Genomic DNA, 13,462 nt, shown 5'->3' with positions numbered 1-13,462 from the left:
CTAATTCTGCTCCCATGTCTGATGATCTTATGATAATAGTACTGCAGCCTCACAGGGTTCATCAACCCAGCTTGATCTTGACCTCTCCATGGGTTTCCCCCAGGTTTCACAAGTTTCATTCCACATCCCAAAGATGTTCTGTTACAGATAGTATTGTGGTCCATTGGCATTGAGGTTGGGTCAACAGGAGGACTGATGCATTGGCTACTAGACTTCGAGATGAATGCCTGGAGCTAGTCGCTTTACTGGTATTATTACCGATTATACATCTCAATTGCTGATGTCTGCTTTAGATGCTGATGACCTCCATTATGCTTTCCTTTTTCCCAGTATACCTTTCTGACCACCCTCCATCTTGCTCTCCCTTCCACGTCTATATATCCTGGCTTTAAATGTCTTTCCAAGTGTCATTTCCTGTTGTCTGCAGGCATGAAGTTTCCTCATCTTATGGCAGGAAATTGCTTACAACCCAGTGGTCTGAATATTGATTTCTCTAACTTCAAGTAATCCTTGCTTTCCCTCTCTCTCTGTCCCTTCCCCACCCAAGTCCTCCCATTAGTTTCACTGTCCTAATTATTTTTACTGTTTGTATGCCTCATTGTCACCTCAGTCAACAATTAACAAAATTGTACATTTCCTTGATCATCAGCTTTGATCTGTTCTATTTCACACCTTACATGCTCTTTGTACCCTTCCATATCTCTAGTTTCCCTCTTGGCGGCTTTGACAGGTTGGGTGAGTGGGCAGATGCATGGCAGATGCAGATTAATGTGGATAAATGTGAGGTTATCCACTTTGGTAGCAAAAACAGGAAGGCACATTATTATCTAAATGTTGAATACGGCCCTAGTGAGATGACGTCTGGAGTATTGTGTGCAGTTTTGGTCCCCTAATTTGAGGCAGGACATTCTTGCTATTGAGGGAGTGAAGCGTAGGTTTACAAGGTTAATTCCCAGGATGACAGGACCGTCATATGCTGAGAGAATGGAGCGGCTGGGCTTGTACACTGTGGAGTTTAGAAGGATGAGAGGATCTTATTGAAACATATAAGATTATTAAGGGTTTGGACATGGCAGGAAACATGTTCCTGATGTTGGGGGAGTCCAGAACCAGGGGTCACAGTTTAAGAATAAGGGGTAAGCCATTTAGAATGGAGAAGAGGAACACTTTCTCACACAGAGAGTTGTGTCTGCGGAATTCTCTGCCTCAGAGGGCGGTGGAGGGCGGTTCTCTGGATATTTTCAAGAGAGAGCTAGATAGGCCTCTTAAAGATCACGGAGTCAGGGGATATGGGGAGAAGGCAGGAACGGGATTTTGATTGGGGATGATCACATTGATGGCAGTGCTGGCTAGAAGGGCCAAATGGCCTACTCCTGCACCTATTGTCTATTGTCTATTCTGGTGAAAATGTCAAAAGGTTCAAGTTATCAATTGTTACATGCATGCAGTGCCCGAAAAGAAAGTGTTCACTAACATGACTTGCAATAGTTAGACATATAGAGTTAGAGATTTTATGTAGGCCAATGCCTTTGCAGTTGAGGACATTTCAGAGATTTAAAAAATCCACATATTTTCTGAAATTAATGTTAATAACTGTATTAAACTTCATTAATGATGTATAATTCCTTGAATGGAAATGGTTATTGAAGGAGATATATATTAAAATAATATCATTATCTTAATATATGGAGATAAAGAAAAGAAATGCATGAAGGCCGCCTCTGCCTACAGTCTGTCCGTTTTTTCCATCTTTTTAATTTTTTTTAGTTAGTTTAAAAGTATGTTGAGGAGTTTTCTTTAGTTTTTCTATGGGGTGGGGAGGGTTGGGTAAGGGGGAAACCATCTCCCAGTCACCTCCTGGCAAGGACGAGACTATTCTCCGGGTCGCGTCCTCGCTCCCCTACTTGCAGCCTACCACCTGGATTGGCGCGGTCTTTCCTGCCGGGGACCAGACCAGAGCTCCAGCAGAGGCAGCGCAGAGCTGGTTACATCGCGGAGCGGGCGATGCCTTACCTGGGATCGCCATTTGAAGCTCCGGAGTGCTGGGCCTGCTGCAGTAACATCGTGGGGCTGTGGTTTGTACAACTTTCAGCGCGGGCGGCACTGACTTCAACAATGCGGTGCCCTGGGGCTCTTAGCCGAGGGCCGCTAGCGTGGGTCCCCACTCAGTGCAGCCTGTGGACTTCGGGAGCCGCGGACTTCGGTAGGAAGTGGCCAATTGGGAGGTCCAAGCCGCTGAGGTTGTTCTCCCGTTCCGACGTCGGAGTTCCTTCATCCCGGCGAGAGGGCCTGCATATCGGGCCACCCGTAGTGGCAACTGTGGAGGGCTCAGGAGGCCATGACCACGGGTGTACATCAAAGAACATCAAAGAGGAGGATGGCTGAACTTTGGGCCTTCCCTCACTTTGATTCCGCTGTGCTGGGGATGTTTATGTTAAAATACTATTGTGTTGTGTTCTTTTTTTATTCGTATGGCTGTATGGTGACCCCAAATTTCACTGTGTCAATTAGTGCATGTGACAATAAATGTCTCTTGAATCTTGAATCTCTTTTAAAGAAAAAACAAATACCCAATGTTTCTGTTTTTTAAAAAACTCAGATTTCCAGCATCTGCACATTTTTTGCTTTTGTAGGTAGATGGCCGATGATTTGTATGAATTGGGTTACTTTTCTTTAAAGGTAAAGTAATATAATATATTTGTAATTGAGGTTTACTTCTAAGTATGTGCAACCTGGTTTGATTTGTGATACATTGTTGTACCAACACAGCTGTCAGATCTGTTGATTCGCTTCAGTAAAGGATGTTTATGTTACACGTCTTAACCAACTGAGGAGCCTTTGAACGCTACAAGGGGCAATAATGTTTCCATTACGATAAAGTGCAGGGCATGCATTATGTAGAGTGAACTAACACTAACAAAAAGTAAGTCTGAAGAAGGGTATCGACCCGAAACGTCGCACATTCCTTCTCTCCAGAGATGCTGCCTGTCCCGCTGAGTTATTCCAACAGTTTGTGTCTACCTTCGATTTAAACCAGCATCTGCAGTTCTTTCCTACACATACTAGCAAAAAGTAAGTTACATATCAAATGCAAAAAAAAAAATTGCTGTAGATTGCTATATGTATGCTGCAAATATCGCACTTAAGGATTTTGTATTTTTATTGCTAGCCTCGCCGCATGGTTAAGTGCGTGTTTTGTGGCAATGAAAAAAAAATGTATAGCAATTATAATAGATTGAATGAAAAGCACGTGTATTTGGAGAAATGACGGATGGGGAGCGCTATGGGCCGTTCTGTCCTTGACGAGGTACGTTGTTGACCTTGTTTATTGCTGAGAGAGTGAGAGAAGGCAGAGGGCGAGAGATACAGAGAAGCAGAAACGCAGACGTGCGGAAGGAGGCGACAAGTGCGGAAGGATGAGATGAGGGGCGGAAACGGACAGTGAAATGTCATGCCCCGGTGCCAGGAACATTGCACCTCGAAACCGAGTTGTAAAACGCACCGGTGCGTTCCCATTTGAAACGCTCGGTATTTTGGATTATTTGCAAGTATCAGTATAAAAATTGAAACACGCCTGGCTGGTTGTCATTGCAATGCGGAGAAGGGACAGGAGCAGACAGTCTGGAATCGCAGCGTCTAGACCTCCGCACCCCTCGTCCTCCGGCCAGGCTCATTTTGCGACCGGCTTCTGGACGAGATACTCCGTACCCCATCGTCCCCCCCTTCTCCGCGGCGGCAGTCTGCGGCTGAACACGTGGGAAGAAACGTCCCCGAGCCCTCTCCGGTTTCGCCAGCGTCCTTGATCAACGTATTCCCATTTAAAGCCGCCTTATCCTGGGACCATTTATTCCGAACGGCTATTAAATCCCTCCCTGCACCCCTGCATCCTGCATCCTTGCTGCATCGTAGGGAAGCCAAGAAAAAAATAGTGCTTCAGATAAATATTCTGTCTGTATGCAGAAGCAGGTGGGTTTGGAAGGGAAGTGTTTTCAGGAGATTGCGGCTGCAGTCAAGTGTGACAGGGAAGGGAAGAGGTTGAGGGCGACTCGGACTGTTTGCTCGTATTGATGCAGTGGATGGAAGGGATCGCCGTCGGTCAGTGGTCTTGCGGGAGGGGCAACGAATAAGGTTAGAAATCCTCCCCACATCCACCCCCCGGCGACAGTCTGGCAAGGGTCTCTGGAGAGGATCGATCGCATTTATGCTGGAAGAATGTATGCTGATCCTTCGGGAAGAGATCTGCTGGGAAACAGAACCTTGTTTTTCATATTTATTTGTTCTTTCGCACTGGTCACCCTCCTACAGCAGATCCTCTACGGCAAGAACTACATACAGAGGTAAGTAAGGCGACGTGCATTACACTGCCGCGAATGAACAGCGCTTTGCGTGTATGTCAGGTGGACTATCAGCTCCCGGTTACAATAGCAGATTCCCACTCTGCTCACGAACGGTGAGCGCAGCGAGAGTTCATGGATGTCACAGAGCGCTAGCTTTAGGATTGAGGTGAACCCCTTCGTCCCAAGTGATCGCAAGGATCTGACCATGGTCATGGCCAAATCACAAAGCGCTGGAGTAATTCAATCTGGAGGGTCCCAATCAGAAATCTCGCCCTGTCCATGTGTAGGAGGGAACTGCAGATGCTGCTTTGCACCGAAGATGGACACAACATTGTTGGAGAAACTCAGCGGGACAGACAACATCTCTGGATAGAAGGAATGGCTGATGTTTTGGGTCGAGACCCCTCTGTAATTCCTCCTGCTCTCCAGTTCAAACGGCCGTGTTAACACAGACCTCAATCTGAAGAAGGGTCTCGACCCAAAACGTTACCCATTCCTTCTATCCAGAGATGATGTCTGTCCTGTTGAGATTCTCCAGCATTTTGTGTCTCTCATCCATACTTTCACTCCACAGATGCTGCTTGATCCGCATTCCGCAGATGCTGTTGATAAACTCGTAAGACATAGAAGCAGAATTAGGCCGTTCGGCCCATTGAACCATTCAACCATGGCGGACCTATTTTCCCCTCTCAAACCCATTCTCCTGTCTTTTCCCCATTAACGTTGACACATTCATTCCAAAAGATGTCCAGATTTGCAGGTTAGTTGGCCTCTGTAAATTGCCCCTAGTGCGTCTCTGGCAATGAAAGCCACAGATTCACCATCCTCTGGCTAAAGTAATTCCTATTTATCGCCATTATAAAGGATCCTCAAGTAATTTGTGTTTTGTTCAAGATTCCAGCATCTGCAGTTCCTTGCATCTCCATTGTTATGGCCAACTCTTGATCTAATGCTCCTAGATCTGCATTTTCAAATAAAGGGTGATCAATGGTGCACACACACAGTGAATTCTTGGCATGTGGACATTGCAGGAAAGATAATGATTTTGTTTTTGTCAAATCGACTTTGGTATGGTAGTTGGGATGTTGTGTTACAGTTGTACACCACATTGGTGAGTATTTTGCACACCACATTTGAAGTATTTTGGTCACCCTGCTATTGGAAGGATGGTGTTAAGTTGAAAAGAGTGCTGAGAAAATTTATGAGCATGTTGCCAGGACCAGAGGGCCTAAGAAGTATTTTGGTCACCCTGCTATTGGAAGGATGGTGTTAAGTTGAAAAGAGTGCTGAGAAGATTTATGAGCATGTTGCCAGGACCAGAGGGCCTAAGCTATAGGGAGAGGTTGGGCAAGCTAAGGCTTTATACCTTTGTGAATAGGAGGTTAAGTGATCATCTTTTCAGGTGTATAAGATCATGAGGGGAATAGATAGGGTGAATGCATCCTAGTGTTTTACTCGGAGGAGGAGAATCAAGAACCAGAGGACATAGGTTTAAGGTGACAGGGGGAAGATTAATAGGAAGCCGAGAGCAAATGTTTCACATGGAAGGAGGATGGGTGTATGGAATGAGGTGCCAGAGGAGGTAGTTGCGGCAGGTACAATAACACCATTTAAAAGACATTTGGGCAGGTACATGTACGGGAAAGGTTTAGAAGAAAATGGGCCAAATGTGGGCAGGAAGGCCCAGTGCAGATGGGACATCTTGGTCAGCATCATGCTGCATGACTCTATGCCTTGAGAATGGGTGGATGGCCTTTCATGTTGAATATGGTACTGATATGATTCAAGCAATGGCATACAATGAGATATCAGGATATTGTCTCTCTGAAAATAAAGATCAAAGATTTGTTAATATATTTGGGTGGATGCTTGAAAGCAAATATATTCTCTAAAAATGGTGTTCCTGATCTATGTGATGGTACAGCACCTTTCTTGGAATATTTCAAAGGTGTTGCAGTCAATTAAGAACTTTGGAAGTAAAACAAAACACTATAGGATACAGATACTGGAAATCCGATCTAACATTGGAAAATGCTGCAAGTATCACATTATTAGAAAGCCAGATCACATATTTTGCAAAATTGATGTATCCTGGTGTAAATCCCACTAGTTTAGTTTAGAGATACAGCGAAAATGCTGCAAGTATGACATTATTAGAAAGCCAGATCACGTATTTTGCAAAATTGATGTATCCTGGTGTAAATCCCACTAGTTTAGTTTAGAGATACAGCGTGGAAACAGGCCCTTCGGCCCACTGGGTCTGCGCTGACAAGCGATCCCTGCACATTAACACTATCCTACACCCATTGGGGACAATTCTTACATTTACCAAGCCATTTAACCTACGAACTGTACGTCTTTGGAGTGTAGGAGGAAACCGAAGATGTCAGCGAAAACCCACACAGATCACGGGGAGAACGTACATACTTTGTACAGACAGCACCCATAGTCGGTATTGAATCCAGGTCTCCAGCACTGCATTCGCTGTAAGGCAGCAACTCTACCGCTGCGCCACCGTGACTGCCTATACCACTAGGTATAGTTTCTGGGTGAAATTGACCCAATTATGAAATTACAACAGGCATCTCTGATCACACCTTGCGTCTGGTGCTCATCTCATGACATCTGTCATTGTGTAATGTGAGCGTGAGCATTCCCAAAATAAACTGGAGTTCCCAGGCACTGAAAATGCCTACTGTGTGACAATCATTAAAAAAACAAGGAGCACACCCAACTGAAGTCTACAGTCAGATGCTACCTAACGCCCCACCTAATTTATAAGCAGACACCTCAAAGAGAGGTTCAAAACCCCCAGAGACAGCCTATATTCCTCTCAAATTGTTTAAATTGTGCTCAGAATGGCAAATGGTACTTTTTGGCGAACTTAACCATGGAAGAAGCCCTTTAGTAGGAACAAGTTTTGGCCTCCTAATTTGAAGAAGGACATTCTTGCTTTTGAGGGAGTGCAGTGTAGGTTCACCAGGTTAATTCCCAGGATGGAGGAACTGATATATGATGAAAGAATGGATTAACTGGGCTTGTATTCACTGGAATTTAGAAGGATGAGAGTGGATCTTATAGAAATATTTACTGTAACATTCTTAAGGGATTGGACAGGCTAGATGCAAGAAGAATGTTCCTGATGTTGGGGGAGTCCAGAACCAGAGGCTCAGTTTAAGAATAAGGGGTAGGCCATTTAGGACTGAGATGAGGAAAAACGTTGTCACCCAGAGAGTGGTGAATCTGTGGAATTCTCTGCCACAGAAGTTACCGGATGTTTTCAAGAGAGAGTTAGATATCGTTTTGAGGGCTAACAGAATCAAGAGATATGGGGAAAAAGCAGGAACGGGATACTGATTTTGGATGATCAACCATGATCCCATTGAATGGCAGTATTGGCTCGAAGGGCCGAATGGCCTCCTGCACCTAATTTCTATATTTCGATGTTTCTCCTCCATGCCGAAGGGGCCTCCACTACTTACCAAATGGCCCCCATCTTTTACCCAGCACTGTTGAAGTTTTACATCATCTTGTGCTGCAATACTGGCCCAGCAAAGCTTGCAAGAGCGTAAATCATTTTGGACACCAAAATGATTCCTAACACCTGTGTTTAACTGCACATAGCGACATCGATACATTTTTCTGATTTACATTCTCATGCCTCATCGATATTTTTACTTCTAGATCTGGGCCAAAGTGCTTGTACAAATCAGGAAATGAAAATGCTGTTCCATGACGTCTGCTATTTACAAACCTTTGTAAATTAGTTTGGGAAGAGAGTGTAATGAGAGATAGGTCAAATTCAAACATAGTACACACTACATAGTTGTTACAACTGTACGTGGCTATTAATTAATGCTTTATGTGGGATTCCATACCACTGGAAGAACTTTCATCATCTTATCTGCACATCGCCACTGAGTTACAGAACATACATAGATCTCGGACTCTGAGCCAAATGTTCAAAAAACAATTTTTTTCTCGAAAATTATCTTAGGCGGTGCCTGTCAAAATTGTGCCTTGCGGGATTCAAAGCAGTGATGGAATTAAGTGCCTGCACTGGAAGTTAAGATAATATCTTAAAGCATATTAGGTTTAGGTTTACTATTGTCACATGAGGGACAGGTGGGAAGAGTGTAGATGGGAGAGTTAGTCGGCATGGGAAAGATGGACAGAAGGGCCTGTTTCCATGCAGTATGACTACGACTGCAGTGAAAAGATGTGATTTGCACACTATCCAATCAAATCAGCTAATATACATAAATAAAATCAAGCCAAACTCAAGCACCAAAGGAAGAGCAAAGGCAAAGATACAAAGTGAAGAATATACAGTAGTTCTCAGTATTAAAGCAGTTCCAGAGTCAAAGTCTAATGTGTGCAATGAGGTTGAGCATTCCCTAGCTTACGGAAGGATCATTCAGATGTCTGATAACGGAGGCAAAGAAGTTACTCCTGAGTCTGGTGTTGTGAGCTTTCAACTGTTTGTATCTTCTGCCTGATGGGAACGGGGAGAAGAAGGAATGACCTGGGTGAAGACGTGAAGTGGAGATGGAGTCAATGGTAGGAATTCTGGTCTATGTGATAGACTGGGCTTCATCCACAACCTTGCAATTTATTACGGTCTTGGGCAGAGCTGTTTCCAAAACCAATGATGCAACCTGACAAATTTGCTAAGCATGTCATTTAATACTGCATCGAGTATGGGGATTTATCAAAAATATATATGCAAAATAGGAGTAATGAAAAAGTAATGGCATTAAAGGGATTCCTTTCAAGGATAATGTTTAAAGAACAACAGAAGAGAACCAAACAGACAATACGGGGAGAAAAGATGAGGTACGAAGGTAAGCTAGCCAAGAATATAAAGCAGGATAGTAAAAGCTTCTTTAGGTATGTGAATAGGAAAAAATTAGTTAAGACCAAAGTTGGACCCTTGAAGATCGAAAAAGGTGAATTTATTATGGGGAACTAGGAAATGGCAGATGAGTTGAACAGGTACTTTGGATTTGTCTTCACTAAGGAGGACACAAACAATCTTCCTGATATAGTAGTGGCCAGAGGGTCTGGGGGTGACGGAGGAACTGAAGGTAATCAACATTAGGCAGGAAATGGTGGTGGATAGACTGATGGGACTGAAGGCTGATAAATCCCCAGGGCCTGATGGTCTGCATCCCAGGGTACTTAAGGAAGTGGCTCTAGAAATCGTGGATGCATTGGTGATAATTTTCCAATGTTCTATAGACTCAGGATCAGTTCCTGTGGATTGGAGGGTAGCTAATGTTATCCCATTTTTTAAGAAAGGCGGGAGAGAGAAAACGGGGAATTATAAACCAGTTAGCCTGACATTGGTGGTGGGGAAGATGCTGGAGTCAATTATTAAAGAGGTAATAATGGGGCAATTGGGTAGCAGTAACAGTATCGGTCTGTCAGCATGGATTTAAGGAGTGGAAATCATGCTCGACTAATCTTCTGGTTGGCAGACAGGAAACAAAGAGTAGGGATTAATGGGTCCCTTTCAGAATGGCAGGCAGAGACTAGTGGGGTACTGCAAGGCTCGGTGCTGGGACCGCAGCTATTTACAATATATATATCAATGATTTGGATGAAGGGATTCAAAGTAACATTAGCAAATTTGCAGATGACACAAAGCTGGGTGGCAGTGTGAACTGTGAGGAGGATGCTATGAGAATGCAGGGTGATTTGGACAGGTTGGGGGAGTGGGCAGATGCATGGCACATGAAGTTTAATGCGGATAAATGTGAGGTTATCCACTTTGGTAGCAAAAACAGGAAGGCAGATTACTATCTAAATGGCGTCAAGTTGGGAAAAGGGGAAGTACAATGGGATCTGGGGGTCCTTGTACATCAGTCTATGAAAGTAAGCATGCAGGTGCTGCAGGCAGTGAAGAAAGCGAATGGCATGCTGACCTTTATAACAAGAGGAATCGAATATAGGAGCAAAGACATCCTTATGCAGTTGTACAGAGCCCTAGTGAGGCCACACCTGGAGTATTGTGTGCAGTTTTGGTCCCCTAATTTGAGGAAGGACATTCTTGCTATTGAGGGAGTGCAGCGTAGGTTTATAAGGTTAATTCCCGGGATGGCGGGACTGTCATATGCTGAGAGAATGGAGCAGCTGGGCTTGTACACACTGGAGTTTAGAAGGATGAGAGGGGATCATCTAAGATTGTTAAGGACTTGGACACGCTAGAGGCAGGAAACATGTTCCCGATGTTGGGGTAGTCCAGAACCAGGGACCACAGTTTAAGAATAAGGAGTAAGCCATTTAGAACGGAGACGAGGAAACACTTTTTCTCACAGAGAGTGGCGAGTCTGTGGAATTCTCTGCCTCAGAGGGCAGTGGAGGCAGGTTCTCTGGATGCTTTCATGAGAGAGGTAGATAGTGCTCTTAAAAATAGCGGAGTCAGGGGATATGGGGAGAAGGCAGGAACGGGGTATTGATTGGGGATGATCAGCCATGATCACATTGAATGGTGTTGCTGGCTCAAAGGGCCGAATGGCCAACTCCTGCACCTATTGTCTATTGTCTATTAATACTGGCACCAATACTGGAATTTTTTGTAGGCCCCCCATAGTCATGATGGACCATGGGTGATGCATGCTATTTGTTGGCTGCTTGCTCAAAACCTCGGCTAGAGCAGCGTTGCTTGTGGCTGAAGAGACCAATGCGGGAGTGACAATCTCTGTCGCAAAGGTCACATTTGTTTGTGGTCATTGGTCTGTTGAAGTTGCTGCGCTCCTTTCTGCGTGTCCGCTTGTCTGCCGCTGCGTTCATCAGTTTCTCTTCCCCCGTTTTGAGATGTTGGTTTAGGGTGCCTCTTCATTAAATGGCGGTGCTGGCTCGAAGGGCCGAATGGCCTACTCCTGCACCCATTGTCTATTGTCTATTGTCCACCTTGTGCGGTCAGCTGCAAGGCACTGCCAGGACTCCACGTCGATGTTGAGCGCCTTCATATCTCTCTTGCAGACATCCTTGTAACGTAGCTGGGGGCAGCTGGTGGTTCTCCTCCCAGATGTCAGCTCACCATAGAGGATGTCTTTTGGAATACGGCCATCCTCCATGCGGTGGACATGGCCCAGCTACTGCAGTCTGCGCTGCCCTAGTGGAGTGTACATACTGGGAAGGCCAGCGTGAGATAGGATCTCGGTGCTGGACACTGTTTAGCCAGGATATTCCCAGGGTATGGCAGATGCTTCTAAGGTGGAAGGTGTTGAGTCTTCTCTCCTGTCAGGCATATGTAGTCCATGTCTCACTGCCATACAGCAGCGTGCTGTTGACACACGCATTGTAGACTGCTATCTTCTCTTCACTGTCAGCTTTGGGTTGGTCCACACTCGAGTTGTGAGGCGAGCGAGAGTTGTAGCTGCCTTCCCGATCCTCTTATCAATCTCTGTCCAAGGGGAGGTTGTCGGTGATGGTGGAGCCGAGGTACGTGAATTAATGGATGGCATCGAGTTCGCAGTCATCGATGGTGATGACAGACGCGCCTCTGTATCCTGCCCCAGGCCGTTCGTCTTCTTCAGGCTGATGGTCAGCCCGAAGTCCTTGCATGCCCGATAGAAGCGGTCCATCAGTGACTGTAGTTCCTGCTGGGTGTGGGACACAACTGCAGCGTCATCGGCAAACAACATGTCTCTGATGAGAGCTTCACGTACTTTTGTCTTGGCTCTGAAGTGGGTGAGGTTGAAGAGCCTGCAGTGCCATCTGATCTAGTACGCAGGTAGATCCCCTCTGTTGCTGTGCCGAAGGCATGTTTCAGGAGCAGAGTGAAGAAAATCCACTGCAAATGTCAAAGGGCTGCGAGAAGCTGCCATTGAACTGCACTGTCCCCTTCGTGTTGATGTGGAAGGATTCTGTCATGCTCTGCAGTTTTGGTGGGCAGCCGATCTTTGGCAGAGCCTTAAATAGGCCATCTCTGCTGACGAGGTCGAACGCAGGACATGTCAGAACGCAGGACAATATTGGAGTATGAATGCAGCAAATCTATGTTAGCCTCCTATTTATTGACATAGCTATGCCTTTAATACCATAATTGCATACAAAATCATCTCCATACTCCGCTCCTTTTACAAAGGAGAACATTTAGTCTTTGTGTAATATTGGTCTTCAGTTCTTTTGTCACATCTTTGGCATGTTTGCTGTAGGTTTCTCTTGTACTATGGAATAAAGGTAGTACTAAGATAGAAAGGTAGTACTGTACATAGAACAAAGGTACTATATGGTCATATAGAATAAACAGTGTCAAATGTGATAGAGAGAAAACAGACTTTCCACAGAAGTGAAGAGAACAGACAGCCCAAAAGATCTATGCCGGTGTTAAAGCTCCTCTCAAGCCTCATTCCATGTAACTCTCTCAGTATAACCTTCTGCTTCTTCTATCGTCTTTGTCTGGCTTAGGTTTGATTACATCTGTGTTATATTTTAAAAATAGAATTGACCTGGCTGAACCCAAGGCAGGTTCGGCTAATGCTTCCCATGTAATCTGCAACATTTATCACATTCACACGCCCTTTCTCAGAAGTTTGTCAGCAATGCAGCTCGGCCCATAGGACGGACCTATCATTGGGTTTTGGGTCTCGACCCGAAATGTTGCCCATTTCCTTCGCTCCATAGATGCTGCCTCACCCGCTGAGTTTCTCCAGCATTTGTGTCTACCTACCATTGGGTTTTAATGCTTTTGGATCCAATACACACTAAGGACGATCATTTGCAACTAACGACGTGTACCGAATTGTAATTCATCCAGACAGACTCTACACTTCGCATGACCTTGTAATATGATTGCATAAGCTGGAGGCAGTGTTCAGTTACTTTGATGTTCCATTGCTTCCGGACAGAGCTTTAAATAAAAAAAAATCTGACCACTTGAACTAGTTCAGAGGAATTTAATACGCTGAGGTATGTATGGAATATGCTGCTCCTGCCACAAATGAATGCAGCTCCAAAAACATTCACGATATCAATGTCACCCAGAACAAAGCAGCTCCTGATTGGCTTCATAGCTACCACCCTGAACATTCATCCCTTCCCCCTCTGTTACTCTAAGGCCATGGTGTGCACTCTGCATGAGTAGACGTTATAACAAGAGTGGTTACTCTGCAAAA

At 45.0% G+C, this 13,462-nt stretch overlaps 1 protein-coding gene across 1 annotated transcript in view; it reads left to right on the top strand.

Annotated features, from left to right (window-relative positions):
* Nucleotides 1-3,314: 3,314 nt before the first annotated feature.
* Nucleotides 3,315-13,462, top strand: part of st8sia5 (ST8 alpha-N-acetyl-neuraminide alpha-2,8-sialyltransferase 5) — a 34,068-nt gene continuing 23,920 nt past the window's right edge. Inside the window, exon 1 of the mRNA XM_055656337.1 lies at nucleotides 3,315-4,337. Coding sequence (XP_055512312.1) covers nucleotides 4,213-4,337 — 125 coding nt within the window. The 5' untranslated portion in view covers nucleotides 3,315-4,212. The remainder of the gene's footprint in view (nucleotides 4,338-13,462) is intronic.

This window comes from Leucoraja erinacea, chromosome 1, assembly GCF_028641065.1.
Source record: "Leucoraja erinacea ecotype New England chromosome 1, Leri_hhj_1, whole genome shotgun sequence".
Lineage (NCBI taxonomy): Eukaryota > Metazoa > Chordata > Chondrichthyes > Rajiformes > Rajidae > Leucoraja > Leucoraja erinaceus.
This window is presented reverse-complemented; position numbering and strand designations above follow the sequence as displayed.